This window comes from Schistocerca cancellata, chromosome 2 (genome assembly GCF_023864275.1).
Source record: "Schistocerca cancellata isolate TAMUIC-IGC-003103 chromosome 2, iqSchCanc2.1, whole genome shotgun sequence".
Classification (NCBI taxonomy): domain Eukaryota; kingdom Metazoa; phylum Arthropoda; class Insecta; order Orthoptera; family Acrididae; genus Schistocerca; species Schistocerca cancellata.
The window spans coordinates 462,653,243-462,667,511 of record NC_064627.1 but is presented as its reverse complement, the minus strand read 5'-3'; the positions used below and the strand labels follow the sequence as shown (position 1 = coordinate 462,667,511).

The 14,269-nt window shown below is 40.2% G+C and overlaps 1 protein-coding gene across 5 annotated transcripts in view; it reads left to right on the top strand.

Annotated features, from left to right (window-relative positions):
• LOC126161968 (myoneurin-like) overlaps positions 1–14,269 on the top strand; it is a 76,205-nt gene that overhangs the window by 43,999 nt on the left and 17,937 nt on the right. For all 5 annotated transcript variants that reach the window (XM_049918154.1, XM_049918157.1, XM_049918155.1 and 2 more), the window contains one exon: positions 7,516–8,208. In XM_049918154.1, the coding sequence (XP_049774111.1) occupies positions 7,516–8,208 (693 nt within the window). The remainder of the gene's footprint in view (positions 1–7,515; positions 8,209–14,269) is intronic.

Sequence of the window (14,269 nt, the reverse complement as noted above, 5' to 3'; positions counted from 1 at the left end):
CTCAAATATGGAACTGGAAAAGGATGGCCAGTTGCCATTTCTGGATGTATTTGTCAAGTGGGGCACAAATGCTTCATTTGGACACAGTGTGTATTACAAATCTACACACACTGATTTATACCTGCAAGCCAGCAGCTGTCACCACCCAGCACTGAAGAGTGGAGTTCTGAAGACATTGGTCCACTGGGCACACACCTTGTCAGACCCAGATAGTTTGCGAGTAAAAGTAGAACACGTACAGTCAGTGTTCTGCAAGAATGGATGCACAGGCAAACAGATTCAGAAGACTCTTCAACCAGCCATGCTGCCACATGATCTAGAAGAAGAACAAGATGAGGCAAAGACACTAGCATACCTGCCCTATGTGGGATCTATTTATGCTAAAATCAGCAGGATTCTGAGGAAGCATAACATCAAGTGTGTGTTCTGTCTTCTTGCCAAAATAAGAGGTCTACTGAAAAATGTGAAAGATGATCTGGGACTATGAAAACCAGGATTTTATAATACCTTGCCAGTGTAACATGCCTTACATTGGCCAAACAATAGGAAAGTGGACATCAGATGCAAAGAACATCAGATGCACACCTGATTAAGACAGGCACCTAAATCAGTCATTCCTGAGCACTGGCTGAAACTCAGTCATTCCATGAACTATGATGAAACAAGGGTTCTGACATAGACCATCAGATACTGGGATAGTGTTATAAAAGCATCTATAGAGATAAAGGCGATGAAGAAGACACTAGATACTCAGTAGAGGTTTGGATCCTGCTCTGGAGTTGCTGAAAACCCAAAGGGGACAGCAACAGAAATCCACAAACAGAAGAACTGATGGCATGTACAGGAGGAATGAACCCCAGACAGAGCACCAAGTGCAGTGCACAGAAGATGGAATGTCACAGGACACTTGTAGTGGGAGAGGGCCACAAAGAGAACACTTAAAGCTGCACTGGACTATAGATGAAACACCAGCACACAGATGGGGACACTGGACCAAAGACATTACAGCAGCACTCGGCCTGGTGCACCAGACCAAAGAGGAAATGCCGAAGATCATTTCTAGTGGGAGCAGGTTGCAGAGAGAATGCTTGGAACAAAAAACAGAATGCCATTGTGCAGACAGGTGTATCAGACTGAAGAGTAGCAGTGGCAGATGGCAAACGTCTTTCCGCTCCCGGGATTGGAATGACTCCTTACCCTCTCCCTTAAAACCCACATCCTTTTGTCTTTCCCTCTCCTTCCCTTTATCCTGACGAAGCAACGGTTGGTTGCGAAAGCTTGAATTTTGTGTGTGTGTTTGTGTGTCTATCGACCTGCCAGCACTTTCGTTTGGTAAGTCACATCATCTTTGTTTTTAGATATATTTTTCCCACGTGGAATGTTTCCCTCTATTATATTCATAAAAACAAAGATGATTTGACTTACCAAACGAAAGCGCTGGCAGGTCGATAGAAACACAAACAAACACAAACATACACACAAAATTCAAGCTTTTGCAACCAACGGTTGCTTCATCAGGAAAGAGGGAAGGAGAGGGAAAGACAAAAGGATGTGGGTTTTAAGGGAGAGGGTAAGGAGTCATTCCAATCCTGGGAGCGGAAAGACTTACCTTAGGGGGAAAGAAGGACAGGTATACACTCGCACACACACCCATATCCAACCGCACATACACAGACACAAGCAGACATTTTTTCAAGACAGGTGAGGTATGAGCGGCGGAAACTTGAAATTAGCGGAGGTTGAGGCCTGGCGGATAACGAGAAGAGAGGATATACTGAAGGGCAAGTTCCCATCTCTGGAGTTCTGACAGGTTGGTGTTAGTGGGAAGTATCCAGATAACCCGGACGGTGTAACACTGTGCCAAGATGTGCTGGCCGTGCACCAAGGCATGTTTAGCCACAGGGTGATCCTCATTACCAACAAACACTGTCTGCCTGTGTCCATTCATGCGAATGGACAGTTTGTTGCTGGTCATTCCCACATTGAAAGCTTCACAGTGTAGACAGGTCAGTTGGTAAATCACGTGGGTGCTTTCACACGTTGCTCTGCCTTTGATCGTGTACACCTTCTGGGTTACAGGATTGGAGTAGATGGTGGTGGGAGGGTGCATGGGACAGGTTTTACACCGGGGGCGGTTACAAGGGTGGGAGCCAGAGGATAGGGAAGGTGGTTTGGGGATTTCATTGGGATGAACTAAGAGCTTACGAAAGTTAGGTGGACGGCGGAAAGACAGTCTCGGTGGAGTGGGGAGGATTTCATGAAGGGTGGATCTCATTTCAGGGCAGGATTTGAGGAATTCGTATCCCTGCTGGAGAGCCACATTCAGAGTCTGATCCAGTCCCAGAAAGTATCCTGTCACAAGTGGGGCACTTTTGGGGTTCTTCTGTGGGAGGTTCTGGGTTTGAGGGGATGAGGAAGGGGCTCTGGTTATTTGCTTCTGTACCAGGTCGGGAGGGTAGTTGCGGGATGCGAAAGCTGTTTTCAGGTTGTTGGTGTAATGGTTCAGGGATTCCGAACTGGAGCAAATTTGTTTGCCACGAAGACCTAGGCTATAGGGAAGGAATGGGTGGCAGCTGTCATAATGGAGGTACTGTTGCTTGTTGGTGGGTTTGATGTGGACGGACGTGTGAAGCTGGCCATTGGACAGATTGAGGTCAATGTCAAGGAAAGTGGCATGGGATTTGGAGTAGGACCAGGTGAATCTGATGGAACCAAAGGAGTTGAGGTTGGAGAGGAAATTCTGGAGTTCTTCTTCACTGTGAGTCCAGATCATGAAGATGTCATCAATAAATCTGTACCAAACTTTGGGTTAGCAGGCCTGGGTAACCAAGAAGGCTTCCTCTAAGCGACCCATGAATAGGTTGGCGTACGAGGGGGCAATCCTGGTACCCATGGCTGTTCCCTTTAATTGTTGGTATGTCTGGCCTTCAAAGGTGAAGAAGTTGTGGGTCAGGATGAAGCTGGCTAAGGTAATGAGGAAAGAGGTTTTAGGTAGGGTGGCAGGTGATCGGCGTGAAAGGAAGTGCTCCATCGCAGCGAGGCCCTGGACGTGCAGAATATTTGTGTATAAGGAAGTGGCATCAATGGTTACAAGGATGGTTTCTGGGGGGTAACAGATTGGGTAAGGATTCCAGGCGTTCGAAAAAGTGGTTGGTGTCTTTGATGAAGGATGGGAGACTGCATGTAATGGGTTGAAGGTGTTGATCTACGTAGGCAGAGATACGTTCTGTGGGGGCTTGGTAACCAGCTACAATGGGGCGGCCGGGATGATTGGGTTTGTGAATTTTAGGAAGAAGGTAGAAGGTAGGGGTGCAGGCTGTCGGTGAGGTCAGGAGGTTGATGGAGTCAGGTGAAAGGTTTTGTAGGGGGCCTAAGGTTGTGAGGATTCCTTGAAGCTCCGCCTGGACATCAGGAATGGGATTACCTTGGCAAACTTTGTATGTGGTGTTGTCTGAAAGCTGACGCAGTCCCTCAGCCACATACTCCAGACGATCAAGTACCACGGTCGTGGAACCCTTGTCCTCCGGAAGAATGACGATGGATCGGTCAGCCTTCAGATCACGGATAGCCTGGGCTTCAGCAGTGGTGATGTTGGGAGTAGGATTAAGATTTTTTAAGAAGGATTGAGAGGCAAGGCTGGAAGTCAGAAATTCCTGGAAGGTTTGGAGAGGGTGATTTTGAGGAAGAGGAGGTGAGTCCCGCTGTGATGGAGGACAGAACTGTTCCAGGCAGGGTTCAATTTGGATAGTGTCTTGGGGATTTGGATAATTAGGAGTAGGATTAGGATCATTTTTCTTCGTGGCAAAGTGATATTTCCAGCAGAGAGTACGAGTGTAGGACAGTAAATCTTTGACAAGGGCTGTTTGGTTGAATCTGGGAGTGGGGCTGAAGGTGAGGCCTTTGGATAGGACAGAGGTTTCGGATTGGGAGAGAGGTTTGGAGGAAAGGTTAACTACTGAATTAGGGTGTTGTGGTTCCAGATTGAGTTGATTGGAATTTTGAGGTTTTGGAGGGAGTGGAGCTGGAAGTGGGAGATTGAGTAGATGGGAGAGACTGGGTTTGTGTGCAATGAGAGGAGGTTGAGGTTTTCTGGAAAGGTCGTGAAGGGTGAGTGAGTTGCCTTTCCGGAGGTGGGAACCAGGAGATTGGATAGTTTTTTGAGGTGGAGGTTGGCATGCTGTTCTAATTTGCAGTTGGCCTGTAGGAGGATGCTCTGAACAACCAATGTGGATGTGGGAGAGGAAAGATTGAGGACTTTTATTAAGGATAGGAGTTGACGGGTGTGTTCATTGGCGGAGTTGATGTGTAGGTGAAGGATTAGGTGGGTGAGGGCAATGGATTGTTCAGTTTGGAATTGGTATAGGGACTGATGGAAAGAAGGGTTGCAGCCAGAGATGGGAACTTTAAGTGTGAGGCCTTTGGGGGTAATGCCAAATGTCAGACAAGCCTGAGAAAATAAAATATGGGAGTGTAGTCTGGCTAGGGCGAAGGCATGTTTGCGGAGGGAATGTAAATAAAACTTAATGTGGTTGTTGTGGGGGTGTATGTGTCTGTGTATGTGCGGTTGGATATGGGTGTGTGTGCGAGTGTATACCTGTCCTTTTTTCCCCCTAAGGTAAGTCTTTCCGCTCCCGGGATTGGAATGACTCCTTACCCTCTCCCTTAAAACCCACATCCTTTTGTCTTTCCCTCTCCTTCCCTCTTTCCTGATGAAGCAACCATTGGTTGCGAAAGCTTGAATTTTGTGTTTATGTTTGTGTGTCTATCAACCTGCCAGCGCTTTCATTTGGTAAGTCACATCATCTTTGTTTTTGGATATATTTTTCCCACGTGGAATGTTTCCCTTTATATATATACACACACACACTGCTTCACATTTCCTATGCTTACACAAGTTATGTTTAACACAGTAAAATTAGCATAGAGGATAAAAAGTCATTACTTTATCATTTGTCTTAAAAAGGTAATGTTAATCTTCCATTGATAATGTAATGTGTACACAATGACATTGATATATATCAAAGAATATCAGTGATCAAAATTTGTAAAATTGTTTACACTGAACACTATTTGTCATGCAGCTTATGATAGTCTTCAGGGCTTGAATGTAGATAATCAGATAAAGGGCAGATAACAAGGAAAGTTTTTAGGTTTCTTTTGAACGTGTAGTTATTGTCAATATTTTTTATGTTAACACAGCGGTTGATGAAGAACTTTGCTCCAGAACACAGAAAACCCCTCTGAACTCTAGATATTTGGCCTAAGTCTAAATGAAAATTATTTTATGTATTGTATCATGATTGTGTAAAACACATTCATCTGCAACTGATGGTTAGTATCAACAACAAATAGCACTAAAGGGGAAATGTGCTAGGAAATCAGTTAAAATGTATTCTAACTACTCGTTTTTACAGAATAAATACTAATTTACTTTTGCTCCATTGTGTTAGAAAATAGTTCCATAAGACAACAGAAAGTGAAAGTTTGTAGAATGACCTAATGTTAATGTCTCCACGATAACACAATGAGAGATACTGTGTTGTAAATTTGTTAGTGGCAATACGCATTGCTGATCCCTTACTCACTGACACCAGTCTGACATACAATGTAATGGTCCTCAGAGGTACATGTAGAAAACACTTCACACACACACACACACACACACACACACACACACCTGGACAGTGAAATATGAGTAGGAAAGGTTGCTAACATCTGAAAACCTAATGATAGGTAGAAAATAATGAAGGGAAGAAATGAAATGAATTATCGTCACATAGACAGAGTGAATACCAATTAAAATTTATTCAAATGTTTGCAGGCAGACACAAACACCTGGCAATTTTATTTTCAGCAAATTTTTGTCCTATTAGAGCTAAGTAGGCCAGCTGTTCATTTCAATTAACAGTTCCAGATTTTCTATCTTCATTTCTAATTTTTGTCAGATTTTCTGTAATCTACTGACTGAAAATGCCAACTATCTTCCTTTTTAGTATGAAAAGCTGTCATGACACTGAATCTTAATAATATACCATTGAAGGTAGGGATTTATACTGTATGTTGTTCTGTATTATTCTGGTCAGACATTCTCATCTTAATTTTACCTGTGCACCATTAAGTCAAGACTTAAATTGATAATTTTTCCAATTTCTGTATAACTTGTAAAGCTATCTAGATTTGGTTAAACTTCTATTGTGTAATATCATATATTCACAGAAGCAATGTTTCATTTATGCCTCATCTTTATACACAAGGCTAGGTTGTAAGCGGCCATTGTAATAACATGCATTCTTTCTTTCTACACTGTGCCACATTACTTATTACACTTAAGTCCCCAGAATGCAATGCATATTGAAATTTTTATGCTGCCCTACATTTTTCCTCTCAGTTTCTTCCTCCTTTATTATAATAATTACCCAGAAATCTGCAATGCATATTCAAATTTTTATGCTGTGCTACAGTTTTCTTCTCAGTTAATTCCTCCTTTATTATAATAATTAGTCCTGGATTCCATTAGAGAAATTTTTTTCATCTATCATTTTCTCTCTATCATTTTCCAGATATTTCTTTCTTCACATATTGTATCTAAAACATTTTCATTTGAAATTTAATATGCTTATATAATTATTAGCATCTTCCTGTACACCCTATTTCACATGCTTCCAGTTTTCTCTTAACTATCTTTTCTGTCCACCCACTGTTGATTCATATCTACAGTTTCAGAAAGTCTTCAATTGGACTAGTTCTACAGGAAGAAACCAACTCTTAAGTGATGAAGAATGTAAAATACTCATCTGCTGTCTGGACCTTTTTATTTTATATGTTCAAAAATAGAATCGGCTTAATTCTGTATTTATAGACCAACAAAGACCAAGTGATAGGTAGTTGCACATGTTTGTACTTTCAGAAATAATTCATATGACTCAGGTTCATTTTAGCATATTTCCAAGCCTTCATTGAAAGAATCTTGTCCCTAGAAAGAGCAACATCAAGTCATCCAAAACACCATGTTTTGCACAAATATAGTTAATACATGGAGGTTTGAATACAAAAAAGGGAACATACATCTTGAAATTGTAATGTTGCAGCACACAGGTTAAAAGTACTGGCAGTATGGCTTCTAGTGTTGATTGTTTAATTTCATTCAGCAATACTTCTACATTTAGTACAGAGTACCTGGAATGTTCAATGGCTCTGCTTCATTATCAAGTTTGTAGAAAAAGATTTGTAAATAAATAAGTGTCATGGTTGAGTAAACTGCTGAAAATAGGAAATTTGTATACATCAATATAAAGTTAACCTAATTTCACCCAACAGGCTAACTGGTACAGCCACAGAAACTTTTCATTAGTATCACATCTGAATTATCAGATACTCTCTCCTTCATATATGTGCTCCTATTGAAGAGTATTTATTTCCTTCCAGGTTTAGTTATACTGTTTGGAAATCTGCTGTTAGTTTTGCTTATTGTAACACATTAGTATCATTAATGGATGTGCATTTCATTCTTGACAGGCAGAACTGAAATGTAAATCCATGAAGCGCCATCGGAGGAAAAATGGTTTGAAAACTCGCAGAAAGGCTGTAGAGTTTCAGGATTCTCTGTCATGGAGTTCAGAAGATGAAAAGATGCTTTGTGATAGACAAAGATCGAGACTGCCAAGCAAAAATGATGACTCGACATTAAATGCTTTAAATGATGTTGATAATCCATTGCAACCACAGTCAAATTTTACTGATAAATCAGCTATGAAAGAATTGCACTGTAAATCTGTTGATGACAAATTTATTCATACAATCCCTGAGATCCAAATAAAAGAAGAACAGCTAGGCGCAGTGGATTATAGTGTGATGTCAACACACAGTGATACAAGGAATTATAAGGATACCTATAAGGTGAAACAGAGTGTTTGTGACAATCCTGTCAGTACCTATCTCTCATGCAGTGATATTTCTGATGTTACAACATTAATAAAGAGAAGTGAGATTGCAGCAAAGCCACATGAATGTGAATACTGTGGTTTATCATTCAGTCGTGCATCTCACCTTGCCAGACATCGCCGTGTCCATACTGGAGAAAGACCATTTATTTGTGTTTTGTGCCAACGAAAGTTTACTCGTCAAGATAAACTTAGGCTGCATGTGATGAAATACCATGCTTTGGATATAAAAGATAGGAAATATCAGAGTTACATATTAACACAAAAGGTACTGAGCTCTATTTGTATAATTTTTGGACAAAACTATTTTGTGTACCCAAACATGTGCATGTTTCTGAAGTTGTAAAATTAGAAATATTTAGGTATTTATGAAATTAATCATGTAATCTTTTAATTGTGATTTGTTACTTTATTCAGGTTTATTTAGATACAGCAAATACTGTTACTTGTTACATTCATCTGAACACATAACTGTGACCACTCATATTCTAGGCCAAATACAAGATAAAATTTCTAATACACTGAACCAAACACATGCACATAATGTACTAAATGTAATATCCCATCTTGATAAGCAGCAGTATGATCTGCTGAACAATTTGTTTGTTTATTTTTAGTGATCCAGAGACACAGGTTGATGATTCAGAATACTTGTCATACCTCCTAAACACTAATATGAATACCAATTTTAAAAGTCCGAGTCAGTACTAAATATTACAAGTAATTTTTTGCTACAAGTTTTGATGTGGAAATAAAAAGTGAAGCTTTATTTTTATTTGGATGTCATCGAAGGCACATTTCTGTCATACTCCTGCTGGTTGAACCTTACTGATCCAGAATCATGTATTCAACTTTTTATAGGAGATTGTTGTGGTAGGAGTGCTTTATGATAACAGCTTTTAGCTAGTGTTATTTGGTCTTTGCCTCTTGAAATATCCTACTTTAAATGATTAATTTACATAATGCAAACTGAAATACAGAAAGGAGAGAGAAAAGTAAATTCAAGCTTTGTGTCCTGTCAACTATGGCAGCATTAGGGATGGAGCACAAGCTTTGGCTGGGAAGGAAATTTGCTGTGTCCTTTTCAAAGGAACCATCATTGCATATGGCTAGGTGATTTAAGGAAACAACAGAAACCCAAATGTTGATGGCCAAACAGATATTTGACCCTCCTTTCTCCCATATGTGAATCTACTGCCATACCACTTAACTCAGTGAAACATAGTAGTCTTCTCTGTGTTGTTTATGAACCAAATTAGCATTAAGTGACTGAAAAATCTACACACACACACACACACACACACACACACACACACACACACAAACACACACACAAAATTCTGATGCAGTGTTTGTAACAAGATAACCTTTGTGATTTCTTAGCAAAGTATACTGAGTGAAAAAAAGAATTGCAACACCAAGGAGCAATTGGGCAACATAAAAAAGAGTTAGTAAGTGTGTTTCTACATCTGAAAAATGATTTCTATTCCAATTTTGTGCCAGTCGTATAAGAGTGGCTCTAGCAGCGCCACAATCAGAATGCCATTCAGGTTTGCTTTAAATACATGCTGTAATGGTCATAACCTTTAAGATTGTATGTGGTGAGCTGATGTTGCTCAACAGTGCCTTTAAAGTGACAAAGACACCATTATCAACACCTCACAGAGTTTGAGTGAGGTTGTGTAGTTGGGCTATGAGAAGCTGGATGTTCCTTCTGCGATATTGCAGGAAGAGTTGGCAGGAATGTAGCCACTGTACATGATTGATAGCAGTGGTGATCATTAGAATGTACAGTTGCAAGAAGACCATGCTCCAGACTGCCATCTGGTACTACCACCAGGGAATACCATTGTGTTTGGCGTATGGCTCCAGAGCATCGTACTGCATCTGCAGCAGCAATTTGAACAGCAGTTGGCACCACAGTGGTACAATGGTTACTTCAAGTACAACTGATAGCCAGATGCCCTGCAGTGTGCATTCCACTGATCCAAAACCATCGCCATTTGTGACTTCAATAGTGTCAAGCAAGAGCTCACTGGAGAGCACGGTGAAGGTCTGTTGTTTTTTTTGATGAAAGCTGATTCTGCCTTGGTGCCAGTGATGGCTGTGTGTTGGTTAAAAGAAGGCCAGCTGAGGGCCTGCAACCAACCTATCTGCATGCTAGACACACTGGACCTACACCTGGAATTATAATCTGGGGTGCGATTTCATATTACAACAGGAATGCGTTTGATTATCACATGCACCCTGACTGGATATTTGTATATCAATATGGTGATTCAACCTAATATGTTGTTGTTCATGAACAGCATTCCATGGATAATTTTTCAACGGGATAATGCTCATCCACATGTTGCTTTTGTAACCCAACATCCACTACAGAGTATCAACATGTTGAATGGGCCTGCTCAATCACCAGATCTATCTTCAGTTGACCACATACGGGGCATCATCTGACAACAGCTCCAGCATCATCCACAAAACAAAATTAACTATCCTTATATTGACTGGCCAAGTGCAACAGGTATGGAGCTCCATGCCACAGACTAACATCCAGCACCTGTACAACACAAAGCATGCACATCTTCATGCTTGAATTCAACATTCTGGCAGTTACACTGGTTATTAATTACATTTGCAATGGCTTATCTTGTGCATACATTAACCTGTGTTCTTGCAATTTTAGTCACTTAAACATGATACCTAGACAAACATATTCCCAAAATTTCATTACTCTACATTAATTATTTTTTGGTGTTGTGATTTTTTTTTCCATCTGTGTATTTCAGATTGATGTAAATAATGAGAGTAGTGAGTGACAAATTTATTGTACACCTTCAGATCAAAGGAAACCTTAATTCTGAATTTCTATAACTCTGTTGCAACTAGTTTTCTTTTTCTCGAGTCCTGCCTTATCAATCCAAGGATTACCTCAGAGCCAGTTCAGAGTGTTTCTGTGCCAATACCCAAGTTGATGGTCTTGCACCAGCAGTCTCGGTCCCTCAATTCCGACTGCAGTTCTAGTTAAGGTAATGGTACCACTATTGACAGAGTTAGTTAACTCTACCTACAGCTGGGTATTTTCCTATGTGTTATCAGTACAGATTACACGTAAGGTACAATTATATGCTTAGTCACACTCATTACAGAAAAGCTGAGCTTGTGGACCCATATTGGTGTAGTGATGTTGGCTGAGTCAAGAAGGGCTGAAATCCACGTATGCCATCTAGTGGCAAAATGATGAGACACTAGTCAAAATATCTGTATATATTGGGCAAAAATACACAGATCAGCCAGAACATTATGACCAGCTACCTAATAGCTGTTATGTCCACCTGTGGCATAGATAACAGTGGCAACACGTTGTGACGTGGAAGCAATGAGGTTTAGTATGTCGCTGGAGGGAGTTCGCACCACATCTGCACACACAAGTCACTTAATTTGCTTAAATTCCAGGGTGGGGAATGATGAGCTCTTATGTCGTGTTCAGTTACATCCCAGATGTGTTCAATCAGGTTCAGATATGGGTAGCACAGAGGCAGCTTCCTCAGTTCCATTGTGGCTACTTAATACCAAAGGGATCTCATAAGGTCTCTGTCACCAAGACAAAAATTCTTTTAATAAAACTTGTGTGATATGTAGGATATTCTCAAAGTGTCACAAACAGAATTTCAGAAGTACTACAGTTATGAGTGCAACCTGTTACTGTCCTACAACCAAAGAAAAATTCTTACCAGTATCAAAAATCGAACCTGGACCCCCATGGCAGTTAGCCACACCTAGCACTCATATACAGAGGCAGCTTCCCCAGTTCCAACTGTGGCAACTTAATACCAAAGGAATCTCATAAGATCTCTGTTACCAAGATAAAAATGCTTGTAATAATGCTTGTGTGATATCTAGGATATTCAGAGTATCAAAAACATAATTTTAGAAGGTAACTGCAGTTACTTCAGAGAGAGATTAGTTCCAGTTTGTGAGACAGCACTAAGTGATGGGGCACCTTCTCTGTGCAAAAACTGTTGAGTATGACCTGCCATTTGGTGCTCCCTTGTTTCTCCTTCTTAACTGCTTAGTGGAGTAGATAAAAGATGCCTGTGGACATCTTAGTGGCAGCTACCTCAATGAGTTCTCCAAGCTAAGATGTGAGAATTGTTTCCATAAAGACTGACCCTTGTAATGTGCCTCTTTAACGTTGCATATTGAACAACTTATCTTTAGACCAGATGTTAGTCATCCGATCTGCATCGAAGGACACATCCACATATAAAAATATGAAGTTGCACTTAGCTGATTACCTTCACGTTGGCTTTGTTGTCTTCTTTGAAGGTACGATAATTTCTGCAGGTTTATTTCCAGAAAGAAAATTATCTAATGAAAGGATTGTGAAAATCAGGCAATTCTCAAAATACTAAATGAAATGAAGTGTCTGAACACTTAGACGTTTCTGTTCTGCAACATGTCACGTTTTATAAAGGCACAGTTTACAGAAATGAAAAAAAAAATACGTCCACTTTCTGCAGCCTCAAAAAACAACTCACTTTTATAAATGTAGGCTTCCACGGCCATTGTCACATTCAATAAAATTTTTCTGGGTTTATGACCGCATTGTCAATATATATAAAAATACTGACATTTTGGTCCCTGTTGTAAGCGACCTCCTCCAGGTTGCACCGTGAAGGAGGTCACTTGCAACAGGGACCGAAATGTTGGTAGTTTTACATATATTGACAATGCGGTCATGAACCCAGAAAAAATTTTATTGAACTCAATTTTACAACCACTTCCCATCAAATTTGTATACAAACAAGAAGAATGGAAATAATATGCGAAACAAAGAGTTTATATCTTTGTCGGAGACAATGGCTGGTACATACTTAGCAGAATTAATACACTTGAATTTTAAAAAAAAGTTATGCTATATCTTCCACATTATTTCAAATACATGGAATGTAAATATTTTGGCATTAAATAATCGATTTTTAAGGACACACTTTCTTAGATGAATTTTTCTGTATATATACATAGATACCGACACCTCTTGGTATCATAGGTTTTTAATGTATCATTAGCTCGAATCCATTACACAGTATTGTGCTCCCAACTTGCTCCTAATCTGCATTGACTTCTACAGCTTCAGAATCCCAGAATTTTCAGTTGGCATCATCATATTTTGGCTATAAAGAAGCGAAATCGATGAGAATAACATAAGAGTCTTATTCTTTTTCTTGCCTCTTTGTCCAACATTGGTGCAGTGTCGGTGTGGTTATGAATGGATTTGGCATGGTTAGTTTAAGAGATGGCTTCATGTCCTTCCTGACATCACTCCATTACCCCCCCTCCCTCTCCCCCCCCCCCCCCCCTCCACTCCTGGGATGGAATAAGTGCAACCCAACTGTCTGCATGCAATGTTATCCTTGTGAAAGTGAACAAATGTTTTCTAAATGTTTGCAAATCATGTAACTGAAGTGGGGCCCAGTATTCACCTAGTAAGATGTGAGAAACTGCCTAAAAACCACATCCAGGCTGGCCAGAACACTGATCCTCGTTGTTAACCCACCAGGCAGATTCATTCTGGGGCTGGTGCACCTCCGTGTCCCATAAACAGAGCTGCAACATGTACAGCTATGCAAGCGGTTAGATTAATGTAAGAGTGATTTGCTAAAAGCACTAGGTGACTTTCTACTGAGTATCAAGAAGGATAATGAATGAGATATTGATTTGTAGTGGTATCATTAACTATTTTTCAATAACATGGTCAGCTCTTATAAGTGGCTCTTTGGAGAGGTCATTATTTTATGTTGAGTCTGTGACTTGCTGCCATGATGCAGTATTTTGATGTTTTTGGGGATAGTTGGATGTGTGAAAAAGCAATGTATGCACTCAAAGACAGTGACAGTTCGGTGACTATTACATGCACTTCTTAGCAACAGCCATTGGACCAACAGAAGCCAAGAGTTGATCAGCTGTAATTTTAGACTGACAGTCAAGGCTTTGCTTATGTAAGTGAACCAAATCTTGGCATCTAGAATACAGCATGTTTGAAATCATTAAATAGTGTCCCATCAGAAAACATTTCAGATGTAGAAATACGTGATATTGCTTCTCTGGCAGAAGCATTTCTTTCTGTCACCCTCTTAAACACTTAGGGGCCTGTTCAAGAACATTCATCTACACCACTCAATGCTTTCTTGCTGCCCCAGGCAGTGTTTACTTTGTTACATACAAGCCATAACATGCACAATCCAATTACTTTGTAATATGTGTATTTATTTATTTGTTAAGCATCCATTCATCAAATATATGATGTGGGATATAGCTTACTTTGT